This window comes from Equus przewalskii, chromosome 16, assembly GCF_037783145.1.
Source record: "Equus przewalskii isolate Varuska chromosome 16, EquPr2, whole genome shotgun sequence".
NCBI lineage: Eukaryota > Metazoa > Chordata > Mammalia > Perissodactyla > Equidae > Equus > Equus przewalskii.
Genome location: NC_091846.1, coordinates 6,880,213 through 6,896,944, shown reverse-complemented (window position 1 = coordinate 6,896,944; position 16,732 = coordinate 6,880,213). Strand labels below are relative to the sequence as shown.

The 16,732-nt window shown below is 44.4% G+C and overlaps 1 protein-coding gene across 6 annotated transcripts in view; it reads left to right on the top strand.

Moving 5' to 3' along the window:
• Positions 1-7,523: 7,523 nt before the first annotated feature.
• The window catches only part of USP12 (ubiquitin specific peptidase 12), an 85,936-nt gene continuing 76,727 nt past the window's right edge, over positions 7,524-16,732 (top strand). For 2 of the 6 annotated variants that reach the window (XR_011528020.1, XM_070578711.1), the window contains exon 1: positions 7,524-7,943. Coding sequence is in view for 1 of the 6 variants with exons in the window: in XM_070578711.1 (XP_070434812.1) it covers positions 7,896-7,943 (48 nt within the window). In the remaining 5 variants the exon portion in view is untranslated. Of the gene's footprint in view, positions 7,944-8,196; positions 8,522-16,732 lie in introns of those variants that run through there. The other 4 variants (XM_070578715.1, XM_070578712.1, XM_070578713.1 and 1 more) reach the window with 4 other exon arrangements.

The following is a 16,732-nucleotide window of genomic DNA, read 5'->3' as shown; positions in this document are numbered from 1 at the left end:
AAAACACTAACTCTTGACTCCCCCTCCCCCAGCCCCTGGCAACCACCTTTCTATTTTCTGTCTCTATGAATTCGACTGCTCTAGGAACCTCAGATGAGGGGCATCATACAGCACTGTCGTTCTGTGACTGACTTATTTCACTTAGCATATTGTCTTCCAAGTTCATCCATGCTGTGGCATGTGTCAGTACTTTGTTTCTTTTTCAGGCTGAATATTCCATAGCAGATATTTACCACATTTTGTTTATCCATTCTTCTGTGGATGGACACTTGGGTTATGTCCACATTTGGCTATCGAGAATTCATTGTTTTTGAATCAAGCCATCATGCACTATTCTGAATGAATTATCTTGCTGAGGAGAGGAGAAAAGATTCCAGGCGAACCACCATGCATTCCTTTGATCTCTTTCGTCCTGTGGGCCCGCTGAGGTTCTGGCTACTTATGTGCAGTATCTCATTTAATGCTCTTAACAGCCCGACGGAGTTGGGGTCTTCCCCCTTGGATAATGAGGAAACTGGAGCTTAGAGGTTAAGAGCTTGTTCAGGATCACCAAGATTCAGCTAAACCTTCTGATGCCCTAAGTCTTAACTTGAAGCCCTTTAGTATTTCAGGCCTATAGAGCTTTATAAAATTTGTCTTTCCTTAATTCATTATTTTTGTTGTCTATTTCCTATTTCCCAGTAACGATGAATAACAGAATCCTTAAAATAAAAAAACTCCTTGCTGCTTACAGGCAGCAAAGGGGAGGAAGAGGTGGCTCTGGGGACACTGTGTGCCCAGGTTGTCAGGAAAAGCAGCCCCGGGCTTGAGCCAGGGAGAGACAGACGTGCATTCCCCTGTTACCTGCAAGACCTATTCAAAGAAATTCTCGTATAACCTGTCATTTGTATAACCTCAAGGTTTGCATCAGAAAGCAGATGTATCTGCTCCTGTGTGTCATTGTTGTTAAAAAAAAAAAACAACTACATTTCGGTGCATACTGTGCCTGGTAGAATTGACAAGAGGGAACTGGGAAAGGCTAAAGCAAAAAAAAAAATCCTACCAAAAAACCCCAGAAAAGGTTAAGATGCAGAAGTGCCTGAGAGGACAAGTGCTCCTCCTCTGCTGGGGAAAAGCCAGCTACAGGGCAGCTCTGTGGACAGGACTCTTAGAGGTGTTGGGCTGGGACCACACGAGCGGCTGTGATCACTGTATCTCTTTTCTGTTTGGGCCTTGAGGATGGAGAGCCAGGCATGTGAGAGCAGAGAGGAGTGTCTGGGTTCACTTTCCTTCTCATCTCTCATTTCCCCACCACTTCTTCCTTTTGATAGAGCAGGAAAAATAACCCGTGGATAGCCCTCTTCAAGCAGGCGGAAAAAAAGCTTGCCCTTTAATTCATGTTGTCTCTCTTTACTAGGAGAGTCTGAGCCAATGAAGGCAGAAGATAAGAGCTATCGGAGAGTCCAAAGGAAGTGTCAGAGTTCAAGTGCATGTTCTAATCAGGCAGAGCAGCACCGGAATCAAACCAGGCTCACACTAAGTTACTTTTACAAAGAAACGAATTTAGATTGTGCCTAGTAATTCAAAAACATTGTCACATAAATACGTCTTTTAAGTTTTAAAAATATTCAGTCTCTTGAATTTTTGAAAGAGTTATACATTTGCATGGTTCAAAACTCAAAAAGTGTAAAAAAGTATACAATAAAAATGGTCTCTTCCATGTCGCCCCCCAATACACCCACTCCCGCTTCCTCAGTCTCAGGAAATCACCATCAACAGTTTCTTGTGTATCTAACAGGAGTTTCTTTATGCTAAATATATTTTGGAATTTTTACTTTTGTTTAACATTGCTATGCTTGGCTAGTTTAATAGAGTCTTTTTTAAAAAGAAGAAGTGGAAGCCATGCCTGTTTCTCTGAACTGATGACCGAGCTTGAACGTTTGAGGAAACCCCCGAGTGGTACACTACCCTCGCTAAGTGCCCTGGGTAGGCTAATTAAGGTCAAGGAGCAAAGACGCCCTGTGGGTGCTAAGATGCGAATCTGATAGTAAAACCACAAGTTAGTCCAAACTTTTACAGTATAAACTCCAAGCACCTGGGCAAACTCTGGGAAAGTGTGTTGAAAAACCATCCCGGAATATTTGAGAAGTAGGTGGTAGGGAGAGGGCAGGATGAAGGAAGAAGCTGTCTCCACAGGAAAAAACCTAAAGTCACCACAAAGAAAGGCAGTTACGATTGGGGAAGTCAGACATAGGTGTTTGAGATGTTTTGGAGTCTAGAGGATGTTACGATTTCTTATTTTTTAATTTTTCTGGTGAAGTTTCTCACTAGAGCTCAGCAAACGCTGAGGTGAAAACGGGAAAGTCCAACCTGAAGAGAATCAGAAGAGCAGAGTATCTGTCCGTGCTTCAGGAGACTTCAAATTTATGGTGTTGATTAGTTAGGATAAAACCCCTCTGTGTTCCTGAATTACTTTTATTTGCTCTGGAGTTGGACATCCTTAGAGTGCAGGTGCTTATCAGTCAGTTCATTCCGTAACGAGTACTTGCTGAGCACTTATTATCCCTTTCCAGCACTGGGGATAGAGCTCAACAGACAGACATGGTGCCCTGGGAGGAGGGGTCCACGGCAGGGCAGGTCTCCTTAACGAGATGACACACACCACCCGAAGGATGGAGAGAGCTCCAGGGAGACGGAATGGCTAGTGCAAACGCTCAGAGGTGGCCGGCATGGAGCTTGCTGGTGTTTGAGGAACAAAATGGAGGCAAGTGTGACAGGAACAGTGAGTGAAGGGGGAGGAGGATGAGATGAAGCTGGAAAGACCGGAAGGAGGAGGAGGAGGAGGACGACAGCTGTATCTGCTCCTTAGGTGCCAGGTGCTGCTTTAAGTACTTTACAAGTATGAGCTAATCAAATCCTCAAAATAACTGCAGGAGGCAGGTAATATCATTATCCTCAATTTAAATATGAACAAATTTTTCTTTAATGATTACTTAAAAGATTTAATTGTTACTCTTTGAGATTTTCTAACTTCCCTTTAGATCAAACGACCTGACTCTCCAGGATGCAGCAGCATTTTTTGATGACCTAAAGAAGAGACAATCTCTTTCTTCTCCAAACCCTTGTAATACCATAAATCACATAATTGGCACTTAACCTAACTTGAGGCGCTTTATTTACGTCTTCGTTCTCAACTGGATGGCAAACTTTTTGAAGGCATGGCTCTTGTTCCTTAGGTGTCTACCAGAAGCCTTCACAAGTTGGAGGTACTCAACAGATACGTACTGACTAAAAAAATGCAATTCAGATATACATTGCTGAATAATTGCATGACCAGAATGGATCATGTTTGTATCCAAGGTTGTCCACGCTCTCGCTCTGTTCTCTTCTTTTCACAGAAGGGGTGGCTAATGCAAGGACCTCAAAAGGTAGCCCCTTCCGAAGTTAAGCTCAGCAACTTCTGAACTAGTTCTAAACAGTGGAATGATTGCGACACCCTCCCCAGCAGCTGTGTAGTCTCTTCTAGTCAGACCTTGCTAAATGAAGAGCTAAGCACACAAAATATTCTGGCTTACTTCTGCACTCACCAGAAGTCAAGGTTTTCTCCCCAGTTATAAACCTGTTGGTTTGATGTCTCCTTGAAATTCTCTGCCAAGTTTAGTCTCAACAAATTGCACGACTGGGAATCCAAACTGATATTATGAAGAACAAGGAACAGGTTTCAAGGTAGGCTGATACTACCATTTATTATTGATGGATATGACAGGAGAGATCCCAGAGACCATAACCTTTCTGGTGTGACTGTGGGTCGGATTGTCCCCTTGACATTCCACACTCTTCTCCACAAATTCCCTGCAACATACCCGTGCTGCAGCCTGACACACATTCCAGGCTCCTTCAGGGTCTGTGCATGACGTTCCCTCTGCCTGGGAGACCACTGCCCTCCCCCTACCCCGGTTCATCCTATTTTTCCAGACGGTGAAGCTGCCCTCGGCTTGTTCCTCCTGCAGCCAGAGCTAGTCCCACCCCACTTGGAGCTGACAGCACTTGGTTCTTCATTTCCTCAGCTCATTTTCCAAAAAAATCATCTGTCTACCCCAATGGACTGTGTGCTTCCTGAGGGCAAAGATTCTTCTTATTCATCAGTAGATGATCAACAGATATTTGTTTTAATGAATGAACTCATATTTCAGTTTGAAATAGAGTATAACATGGCTACGCCGTTGGTCCTCTTCTTTTAAACCTAGATTTAAATACTGACAAAATTTTAGATATATTAGCTATATGCCATCCTGCCCAGCAAATCCGTCATACATCCATTGTGCAGAAGACTCGATTTTACTCCTCTGAACTGGAAGTCAGTCACTTATCTGTTGATTCAAACCAACAGAAGAACATCACTGTTTTGATTGACATTTACCTCTGGACAGCTGGATGATGTTAATTAAAGCCACCAAGAAGGCTGATCCATTCAACTGTCAAAGGGCAGGGGAGAGTTGGGGAGAGATCACAAGTTTTAGAGTCGGAGCATCTGGGTTTGGACCCTGGCTCTGCACAAGATGAGCAAAGTCACGGTGAAAGAGGTAAAATGGGCACGAATGATGGAGCTCCAAGGGCATTGGACGGTTCCATTAGAGAATGCATCTGAAGTACTAATTAGGTACCTGGCATACAGCAGAGGCTCACTAAATCCGAGGGAGTAAACTGGCAGCCTGAGGGCTGTGTTTGCCCACCCTGACTTTTAAACTGTTGACTTTGAATGGCCATTCAGAGCTCTCCAGTTTGTGCGGAGTGCAGGTGCTGTTCTAAACATGCCTCCATGTTTTATCCTTGTCACACCCCTCTGAGGTAGGCATAATCATTACCCTTATCTTCCAGACGAGGAAAATGAGACAAAGAAATAGTTATTTGCGTATATTTTGTAGCTAAAACCTGCATGTGGGTCCCAAAGGAGTCAGAGCCTCTCAACCTCATCCCACTAAATCAAAACGACGTACCACTATACATGAGCTGGTATAGCACAGTGGATGCGAGTGTGGCCTCTGGAGCCTGGTTCAAATCCTGGTTCCACTGCTTGCTAACTGTGCAACCTTGGGTAAGTTTCCTCATCTAGAAAACGGGGAACTACATCCCTGGGCTGTTATGAGCACTTCATAAAATACTTGGTGCACAGACATGTCCTCAATAAGCACTACTTGTCTGGATGTCTTACACCCACTCTTTACCCCTTCCCCACACTTCCTCCACACCCCGCCTCCCAATCACAGGCAACATTTCACTCATTTATCTTAGCTGGTGCAAACCCAAATGCCTTCAGGGAGAAGGGAGGTGGCAGAAATATATGAAGTGACCTGTGGTTAACTGCAGACAGGATGAGTAACAGAAAATATGAAGTGGCTTGCGAGGAACTGGACAGTACAGGATTGTGTAAAAGTATTCAAACGAAGCAAATTTTAAAACATTAGGCTGACTGAATGGATTAAGCTTGGCCCTCGTTTGATTACTTGCTCGGTCCATGAAGTTTTCTGGGTCTGTTTTGTAGCTTACCCACTCAGGAAGGCCCAAAGAAGTCAGTTGTACACAAACCCATCTTTTCCTAGGCACAAGGAAGTTCTTTGTAAAATGGATACAGTTGCAGGTAAAAACTGTGTTCTAAGCCCAGATGACGTCTTCTAGGCTCTGGATGCAAAATGTGGTATTTCAGCCAAATCTTATCGTCAACTGTGTTACATATGGTAAACTCCCCAGTACAGTGCCTAGCTCACAGAGGAATCTCTCTTTATGCTTGCGCCTCTCCAGTCAACCTTAGGCTGGGGAGACGAGGCATTCTGAGGTTCTGCAATTAGGATCTATGATACCACCTGCAAATAGACAGCTATAACACCAACTATACACAATTCCAGATAATTCTATTAGAAATCCATTTTAAATAGGACTTGTTCTTATATAAACTAATTTGTAATGCTAGCTAGTGGCCTCAGTTACTATGACTTTTTAGGATTCATGGACAAGGAGGCATGTTGGTGGGCAGCACAGACAGAGGCAGGGCTCAAATTCTGGCACATTAGACCTGTTTGCTGGAACAGAAGCAGGTGGGGAAGACAGGATGACACCAGACATTTATCTAAATAGGCGAGACAGACAGGGTCCAGGGCTGTGGTGACACCAGGACGGGGCCCAGGCAGGCCCTGGAGATCTAAGCAGGATGGAACATAGCAAGAAAGAAGCCAGGTGGGTGATACTGCTAAGTCTAGAGAGGGAAACAGGGAGGCAAGAACTCCACACACCTGAATGTGTGGCGGTGAAAAGCAGGGTCCTAGTCACTGGCTTGGGTATCAGGGCAAAGAGGGAGGCCCCGGCCTCTACGGAGGCAGGTGCCTGGAGAACCAGGACTGTTGCTATGGGATTTGGCTATATTCTGTTTGCAATTTTTTTCACCAAGCAAGCTTATAATGGAAATCACTATGGAAACAGTATTCATGTACCAGAAATCTATTTTTCCCTTAAATTTTGATTGAATGCTGTGTTTTGTTTTTTGAATGCTGTGAATCCATGAGGTAAGGCATATCTGATCTTGGAGTTTTTGTCTGAATTCAGGCCCTCAGCCCCACTGAAATGGGGGAACCCCAAAAAGCACCCCATCACTGCAGTTCACCAATCGAGAAATACCACAAGCTCTCTAATATGATAAATTATTCTACTAACTATAACTACTTTCTCAAACAGGAAGAAATAATGCTGCGCTGCTGACTCGAAGAACAGGGTGCAATGATGAACTTATAAAAGTAGAAAGGAGGAACTGTCTCACTAGCTAACACTGCTTAAGTCTTTCTTACAGGACATTTTTCTCACTTGCGAGACTTCTCATCTCTGGTAACATCATCATCACTGCTGGGTGGAAATCTTCCCTATTTTGCAACTCAACTTTACAAACAAATATACTTAGATACTATATTTATAAACATTTTCTAAATTTATGGCCAACAGGCAGGCGGGAAGGCAGCTTCGCCCTCCTGCTCCATTACTTACCTTTCTTCTTAAGTCAAAGAGCTAAGCATACATGGTTTCTTGTCTCTTTCACTTTTAGTTAATTAATTTGTCTTTTGCTAAGCTATGGAGTTTTGACTCAGATGATTCACCCAATGTATGTGAAAAGAAACAAACCACTTTACATTTTAAGCGCTTGGGCCCAGGTTACTTTAACCGTACAGAAGCAGGTTTCTTTCCAACCCACTCGGAATTTTTCAGATCGTCGTCTCCGCTGGCCGTTTCGGCAGCGTCCTCTTCGGCAGGAGCTGCGGGTCAGTACTTTCCGGGGCTGAACTCGGTGGTGGCTGCCACCCCCGCCGCGCCCGCAGCCTCCCCCGGAGCCCCTCTCGCAGCCAGGACTCGGGAGATCGGGCTCTAGGACCGCGAGGGCCGCGGCAGGAGGCGGAGCCCGCCGAGCCCCGCCCCGGACGAGTGGAGCGGCGGTGCCGGCGCGCCCCGGCTTGCGCGCTCCAGGGCCGGGGGCGGGGCCGGGGGCGGGGCCGCGCGGTGGGGGCGGGGCGCGCCGGTGGCCGCGCCGCTGCCGGGCAGGCCGGGCATTAGGGCCTCGGCGGAGCTCCCCAGAGCGCTGGGCGGGGTGTGCGGCGGGCGGCTTCGCGGGCAGGCGCGGGCCCCGAGGCGGCGGCTGCGCCCTGCGCCGGGGAGGAGCCGGGGGCGGGCGGGCGCCGGCAGGCGGGGGCTGGGGCCCGGGGCGGGGAGAGCCGTAGCGCCGGCGGCGACGACGGCAGCGGCGGCAGCGCAGGCTCGGTGCGTGGGTCCGCGGCGGCTCGGGGTCCGCCCGCGGGCTGCGGTGCGAGCGGGCGGCCCGGCTCCCCTCCTCCCCCGCCCGCCGCCGCCGCTGTGATTGGGTGGAAGATGGCGCTGGGCGGATGGAAATCCTAATGACAGTCTCCAAATTCGCCTCCATCTGTACCATGGTAGGTGCAGCGGGAGGGCGGCCGGGACCCCGCGGGCGGGCGGGCGGCCCTGGTCTCCGCGCCTCCCCCGGGCCGCCCGCGGGGCCTAGCGCGGGGGCCGGGCCCGGGCCCGGGCGGGGGGCGGCGAGGCGGGCGGGGGCGGTTGGACGGCTGCGGTGGCGGCGGCGGCGGCGGCAGCGCGGGGATGAGCGGCCCGGGAAAGGGGAAGGCGCCTGGCGAGCCGGGGCGGCGCGAGGGGGACTCGCCAGGGGGCGGCCGTGCTGGGGGTGGCGGGGGCGGGCACGGGTCTTCGGTGCCCCGGCCTCGAGTGCCCGCGTCTCCCCGGGCGGAGCGCGGCCCTGGCTCTGGTCGGAGGTGGAAGGACCCGGACGGCGCGCTGTCCATTTCCGTCTGGCGGGGCGCCAGGCGGGAGGCGTCCCTGGGCGCGGGTGGGGGGCTGCCGGCCGGAGGCGGGGTCCCAGTCCTGCCCGGGAGGGGACGGAAGTCAAGTGCAGATGTAGTCCCCGCGCCTCTGGCGAGGCCGAGTCCCCCACCCCCCGCTCAGGGGAAGGGGGTGTGTATGAAGGTGGAAACTTTAAGTAAGTGCTGTTGAAATTTTTCCCATTTTCTACTCTGTCTTGGAGGGACGAGCTCTCCCTTTTCCAACCATGTGTCCAGGTGGCAGTCTTGTCTCTGGGAATCAACGTTAATCTTGAAAAACAGCTTAAGCTTTCCTGTCATTTGTTTACTTTAATACACCAGCCACATCATTGTGTGGCTTAAAGTGTTTCTGTGCAGGGACTGACTGCAAGGGTTATTGTGTGTGTTTTATGGGGGCTTTTAAATAGACTTTAAGGGGAAAAAAGTGCTAATGCCTATTGAAAAGTTCCGAATAATGCAAAACGTGCGTGCGTTTCGATCTCGGTGTTTTTGTGCTTGGCCGGAAGGACCACGGTCTTCCACACGATGGGGCAAATTCGTTTCGTTAGCTCCTTATGAGCTTACGTCTAGGAATCCTAATTATGAGCCATCACAGAAAAAAGTTATTCTTTGCAACGTGGGCCTAGGGATTATGCTATTAAAGACTTCTGAAATCTTCCCTTCTCTTTTATTTCTTACTAGCCCTTTTTACGCACCCGATTGCATATAGGAGATCCCCAAGCAATCTTCGGCTTAAGGGTGGTACATCTTATATACCTTTATATGCCTATATACGTTTATATACCTGTATATACATTTTGTATGCCTTTCTTTAAGGAGTGGTGAATGAGATCGGAAAGATGGTTTAGAAGCAGATTCTATACCGCTTGCAGAGGAAGGGTGTAAAAAAATGGCTGAAATCAGGTGGGGTTAAAATCTACAGTATTAAAGAAATCATATTGAAGAATGAATCATTGAAGAATCCATTTTCCCCAATGGATGTTTGTTTTTTACTCACAATTTACATTTTAGGAAAGCATTGATATTAAAGGGACTATATTAAAACGATTTCCAAGGTTCATTTGGATTATTTTTAGGTAAGACAATTATTATTCTATTTTAAAGGGAATGTGATAATTAAGTCTTTGAAAGTGATAATCTTGCCGGGTTGCTGAGCTACGCAGATTGTCTGGTCATAGTTCACTGTCGAGGTCTGGGCTTTCAGGCTGATGTGTTATTCTTTCCTGACCAGTCATCCACTCAAGTCTGTCGGGTTTAACACCTAGTAAGTGTTAGAGCCTGTGCTGTGTGCTGGGGATGCTGCAGTGGTCAAGACAGCCCCTGTTTTCATGGTGTGTACATTCTAGTTGAGAGACACAAACAATATTCAAATAATGTATTAACAAATATAATATGTGCCATAATCAGATTAGGAAAATGAGGCAGAGACAGATTTGCCAAGTCAGGCCCTGAGTGAGTGTGATTCTGATCTCCAGAGTGTGAGACTCCGAGCTCTTCCTCAGGCTTCCACTCGGGTGCCTTAATTGCATGAGGTGTGTGTGCATTGTTGGCAAACACAGAAATATCTGCCTGGCCAAATGAGATGGTTCCAGAAGTAATGTTAAAATTGGGTGTGTCTCTATTCATATTTGAATAAATTCTCATGTGCTCCCAAAATAATGGTAAACATCTCAATGTAATTTGCATTCTTATTCTCTGAAGCAAACTGCAACTGATCTGAGAATTACAAAATTAACAGTCAAGAAAAGCCAAGATATTTCCCTCTAAGCCTTCAGAGGTGCTGTTTTGCTAGGCTTTGAGCTGCCCCCCACCCCATACCTGGCGAGTTCATACCTCTCTCAAGCAGGTAGACTGACCTGAATAATCCTCCGCTGTCCATCTCCTCTTATAATTTCACAGGTTTTTTGGAATTTCAGTAGCGTTTATCATACTTACCGTCTTGTACATTTTTCTCTTATCTGCTTATTGGATTGTGAGGTCTTAAGGGGAAGGACTGTCATTGGTTTCTGCAGTTTGCCAGAGCCCTAACTACTGCGTACAATAGAAAAGTTTCCCAGAACCTTTTGTTACCCTCGCGATATCCGGGGAAATGAATCTGGGTAAGCGTGCCTGAGATGGAGTGGAGAGGAGAGAAGAGGACTGGACCTAAAGAGAGTGATGCTTCTCAGAGAGTCAGCAGGCTGTGAAAGCATGGGTGATGAATTGAAATCAGTGAAGTTTACATGGTTTTTTTCATTTCTCAATGTGAGGTACCTGGGCAAATCAACAGTATCTTACTTGGGTTAAGTAACTGTTCATGCAAATCTCTTCAGACATTTCTTATTCCAGATCACTGTTGTTCTGCTTACTTGTGAAAATTAGTAAAGTTTGTTGTTCTGAACTTAGTGTTATAGCCTGACCCAAATAAGTGATTGTTTAGATTGCAATGAATAAATTTGCAAAGGTTCATCTAGAAATGCCTGTTGTTATTTGTCTGTGGAATAATACATTTTCAGTGTCACATGGTGTTTGTTTTTCCTCTTTGCTTCACACTAAAAGGCCTGGCACAGAGTAGCTACCTAGTATTTAATATTATACTTAATCATTGTGAAGTAATGGGAAAAGTGGCCACATACCTATGGAGGGGCCTGTGTTTTGAAATTGAGGTGGAGTTGTGGAGCAGCTTTTGGTGGCCTAGGCCTAGACAGTGGAGACAGTGATAGTATGGGTCCTGGCTGTCAGGGAGAGGAGGGGCTCCAGAAATGGGGCTCGGACTGTGGTGATTGTGGCCTCCTGTGTGGGCTGTAGGGGTCATGGTTGGGAAGGGCTTGTGGGGGGGGATTAGATGAAGGAGAAGTTGTTGTGGGGGAAGGACTGGCCTGGCTCCTTGCCCACCTCCCATCACGGGCGTGAGATGGATCCGGTAGAGCCTGGTGTCCGTGAGGCCGAGGCCACAGGTGAGCTGCTCAGTGGCTCTGACAGGTTTACTTCGAAAAAAGCCTGTACCTAGCAGGGCACCCTCCTTGTGGTAAACTTTAAACTCCTTGCTGAAAGAAGTCGCAGGTGAAGCTGCCTACTTGTTTCTTCTTGTTTGAGTCTCACTGGGTGAGGTCAGTCTGAGTAAGGTGTGTGGATCTTCCGGAAAGCAAGGAAAGGGGAAAAACCCCGAGAAGCCCAAGGCTTGTTGAACGGGGCGTCAGTCTCCTCTTCATGCCGTCAGAATATTATGTTGAATAATAAAATTCCTTGATACTTCTCAAGAAATAGGATGGATGTAATTGTTTTATTGGTAAAATGTTAAATTTTTATTAATATTTCATTAACAAAATAGTGCCTCTATGATAGGAACATTCAGAGTGGCCATTGTTTTACTTATCTAATTTTGCTGTTTTTACTGTAAGTGTTAATTTAAAAGGGATGAAAACATCAAAAATAAGGAGTCTTCTGTTCTATTAATGGTTAAGTACTGGCGGGAGTGTTTGAGCATGTCTGTGAGGAGCTTGGGGAGAGAACATTTAGAATAAGTGTTACAAAAGTTTTATCTAAGCCTTCTGATCTTTTGAATTTGGCTGAAATACATTTTGGTCATTAAAAATGACACATTCTTGTCACAGAAAATTTGAGAAAAGAGTCTATGAAAAGAGTTTGGAAATTCTCAAGGAAGCAAAAAGAAAATAACTTATTTTACCTCCTAGAGCATATTTTGTCTTTTAAAAAACTTAATTAAGCTTATACCCTAGATACAATTTTACATTTCATTTTCGCCGTGAACTATTGTCTTGTTAGTGTTAAAATTTGTACAACTTCAGGATAAACATGGAGAGTTTAATGTTTTAAAATGATAATATGGCAAGATTGTTAACTCAGTAAGGCACAGTGATAGGCTCCCAGGTCGTTGACAGGTTATTTAATGATTATTAGAGGATGAGGTTGCATAGTTAGTAGAAAGGGAATTTTATGAGATAGTGGGTTTATTCTAATGTTAGGCACTTACTAGTTATTACAAATAAAGGTAAGACCACTGGGATTTGGAATGTTTAATATGCTTAAAAAGTGTAGTTTCAATACCATCTTCAATTATGTGGCGTGTGTGTGAAGACCCTGGTCTTATTTTATATCCCATGGCTTTGCACACCTCCTGGTCTTCTCCTTCCGCCCCTGGCTAATCTTTGCATAATAGATCTCAAAGTAGGTTAATTACTTACCTACCACGCACTGTCCATGTGGCCTGTTTCAGCCAGATGTGATCACAACATGTCTCTTATTTGATTCCAGGCTTTGCCCCAGAGACTGAGCCCACCTCCATTTTGTCACTTGCAAGTTTCTTCCTTCCTTCCTGCCTTTAAAATTGTATTTATTCTAGCTCTTCTGAAACTTTCATGGTTTCAGGAGAGATTATTTAAGCATTTGTTTACTTAGCATTAATTCCTTTCCAGAAACTTTCATTTTTCAGATTTAAATAATCAACTTCTGTTCTGATTTTTCTCTTTCGGTAGCTCAATTACAGAAATTTAACGCAGTATTTTATTATATATCCTACAGCGTGGTATGTTAAAAAGAACAGTTGGACAGAAGGGAAATTCTAGTCTAGATTTTGACATTTGGATCTGTATATATGGGAAAGTCTGTTAAAACTTTGAGTTGATTTTTCTCATCTGTAAATTAGAGGGATTGGAGTAGACACTCTTTAATAAATATTCCTTGTATGTTTGTTTCCTTCTAGATCTAAAACTCAGTAGTCTCTGATCTGTTGAGAGTTTATAAATGACATAATTTTGGAAGCTCTAATCATGTTTTAGATAATATAAGGAGCATAGAATTAGACATAGGTAAATATGAGTTATGCCTACTTTCCCAGTTTTTTTAATGTTACAGAATTTATGGAAAATTACAGTCCAAAGTAAATATACTTTTCTTCCTTTAAAAGCATTTAGTGGAGGTTAGTGATACCACCATTTTATTCATTAATAGGCTAATCCACATAGCTCTTTACTAATTTTTGGCATTTTTTCCTTTGCCAATACCATTAAAAAAAGATTTGAATTGGTTACCTTTTTTAACATTCCGCGTTTATTTCCCTAGCTGTGAGTATGACCTTGGACAAACTGCTTCTCTGTGCCACGTTCTCCTTATCTGTAGATGGGGATAGAATAGTACCTAGTTTGGTAGGGCGGTAGGATGGTACGTGGCCTACTGTAATCTGTAGCCTTGGCAGTTATTACAGTCATGCACCACGTCCCGATATTTTGGTCAATGATGGACTGCGTATACAACAGTGGTCCCATAAGATTATAATGGAGCTGGAAAGTTCCTGTCGCCTAGTGACGTATTCATTGTAACACTGTAGGTTTTCAGTAATAGTGAGGGGTGTTCATGGTGCGTTATCTGCTTACAAGCAAGTCTGTGATGAAGAAAAAGAAACAAACCAAGCAAACCGCCATGGACATATTTCTGAAAAGAGTGACGCCTTCTCAAGAAAAGCCTCAGGCAGGTCCTTCAGGAGGTGTCCCAGAAGAGGCGTTGTTATCACAGGAGATGACAGCTCCACGCATGTTACTGCCTTCGAAGACCTTCCAGTGGGACAAGATGTGGAGGGGGAAGACACTGATAGTGATGATCCTGACCCTGTGGAGGCCTAGGCTAATGTGTGTTTGTGTCTCAGTTTTAGTTTTTTAAAAACTGAAAAAAAAAAAGTTTAAAAATAGAAAAAGCTTATAGAATAAGGATATCAAGAAAGACTTTTTCTACAGCTGTACGATATGTTTGTGTTTTAAGCTGTTATCACGAGAGTCGAAAAGTGAAAAAAGTGAAAATGTTTATAAAGTAAAAGAGTTACAGTAAGCTAAGATGAATTTATTACTGAAGAAAGAAAAATATTTTTTAATAAATTCAGCGTAGCCTAAGTGCACGGTGTTTATAGAGTCTACAGCAGCGTACAGCAGTGCCCTAGGTCTGCACGCTCACTCACCACTCGCTCACTGACCAGAGCGCCTTCCAGTCCTGCAGCTCCATTCATGGTAAATGTCCTGGACAGGTGTACTGTTTTTTATCTTTTATACTTTGTTTTTACTGTCCCTTTTCTATGTTTAAATACCGAAACTCTTAGCACAGTGTTACAGTTGCCTACAGTACTCAGTGCAGGAACGTGCTGTGCAGGTTTGTAGCCTCGGAGCAAGGGGCTGTACCGTGTAGCCTGGGTGTGTAGTAGGCCACGCCGTCTAGGTTTGTGTAAGCACACTCTGTGGTGTTCACATGACGCCGAGGCCGTCTAACGACTCTTTTCTCAGAACGGATCCCTGTTGTTAAATGACGCACAACTGTGTTACCTTCTCAAGTGACCTCCTCCCCTTGGTGTGGTAGGAAGGGCTCACTGGCACTACTGATTACCGTTAGCTCAGCAGACACTAGTAGCCAGAATTGAAATTGGCTTTATGAAATGCAGTTAGTTCATTTTCATCCTAAGAAGCATTAGTTTATTAGTAGTATATACCTCTGAGTAGGCACCAACTTATTTTGAAGTTAAGTGTATTGGGTTATAATATTATAAACTAACAATGTAGATGACCTTCTCTGTTTCGAATAGTTTGTAGAAAGAGATTTCATTCCTTTTGTCAGGGAATAAAATGGTCTAGGTTGTGACATTCTCAAACATGTTTAGAAGTTTAGATAGGTTGGAAATATATTCTTAGAGGAAAAATCTTACCTTATTTTTTTCTACTTAACAAAAAAAAAGCACACTGACTTTTTGTCATTGTTAGAATGAGTTGTGTGTATTAAAATCAGCTTCAGGCCTTATTTCCTTTCAACTTTGCCTGTTGTTTACTGGGGCTGTATTATTGCACTTAATTCCCTTCTACTTCTGTCCTTTACTGGAAGAACATCTCTTGTTGGCCTGCAGTGCAGTTACGCAACCTGCTTTTGTCTGAAACCTCTTCTCTCTCATCACATGGGCTGGAAGAGGATTGTTTAAGTATCTGTGAAGTACTTTAAGGTGTTGGAAGAAGAGGGAAGCTGCTAGCTATTGTGAAGAGTTACAGGTTGCTGAATTGAAAACTCTCTGAGACTCAGTATTGTGGAAAATACCTATTTCTAAGTTTCATCATTTAAAATCTTATGCACAGAATTTGTACTAGAAGATGAGACAGACAGTTTATATACATAATTTGTTTTGGAAGGAAAACTATTAAGTCTTTGACTACTTTTACAAAAGTACACAATCAAGAAGAATTTTATGATAGTGTAAAGTACAAGATATTTATTTATTTAACATATGCTTTCTCTCTCTTTTTTTTTTATTTTGGTGAGGAAGATTGGCCCTGAGCTAACACCTGTTGACAGTCTTGCCCTTTTTTCTCCCCAAAGCCCCAGTACCTAGTTGTATATCCTACTTGTAGGTCAGTCTAGTTCTTTGTGGGATGCTGCCACAGCATGGCCTGATGAGCGGTGTGTAGGTCCGCGCACAGGATCCGAACTGACAAACCCAGGACCACAACTGAGAAACCCAGGACCAGTGAAGCCGAGTGCACAAAGTTAACCAGTCGGCCACAAGGCCAGCCCCAAGTACGAGATATTTAATACCAAACATGATTGTGTGAGGTGCTGTAGCTCTTCATAATCCTGTATGTTCTCTGGCTTAGGCTTTTCTGTTGCTTCTTGCTAAGAAAGACCATTAGCTTTTTCTAAAAATTGTGTAGTGTCTACAGAGTGATGTATAAGCTTGCTTAGAATCTCCATCTGTAGTAATCCACATGTCTAAAGCTACATGCCACTAAAAATTTATTTCCAATTTAAAACTAGAAGTGGATGTTTATTTCAGTGATAACTAACAGATGTTCTTATTGAAACGCTTCATAGGTGTGGGAACCATCTGTGCATTTCCTGCTTGTGAATAATGGTTTAAATCATATATCTTTTAATGGAGTTAGACTATTCTTGTCTTTGATTTTATTTTAGTGACCTGATTAGCCTTCTGCCTAATAGTGAGTAAGTATTTTTCATGGGAGGAGGGGGAGGATTTATTTCTTTTAAGCTAAAATGACTGTTTTTTTCTTGTGAAGAGTGGCTTTTCTTCAGTAAGTACTTTCAGGAATTATTAATGGAGACCTGCATTGTATTGGGGTGTATGTGGGTTCTGAGAAGACAGAGATGACTGGTAAGCTCTGGTCTCGCAGAGCTTGCCATGTAGTGTGCCCTGAATGGGTATAGTTGTGCTGAGAAAGTAATCCTTTTGGCCCCTTGGCAGCCTGGAAGAATCTGGATTGACCAGAGACCCTTACCAGTCACATCCAGGTGAGAACAGTCTTGTCTGTATATTCCTGTGGGCTGTATAGATACTGTTTTTTGTGTGTGCCATGATGAGAAAAAGGTTGGGAAGGAGGATAGATGTATAA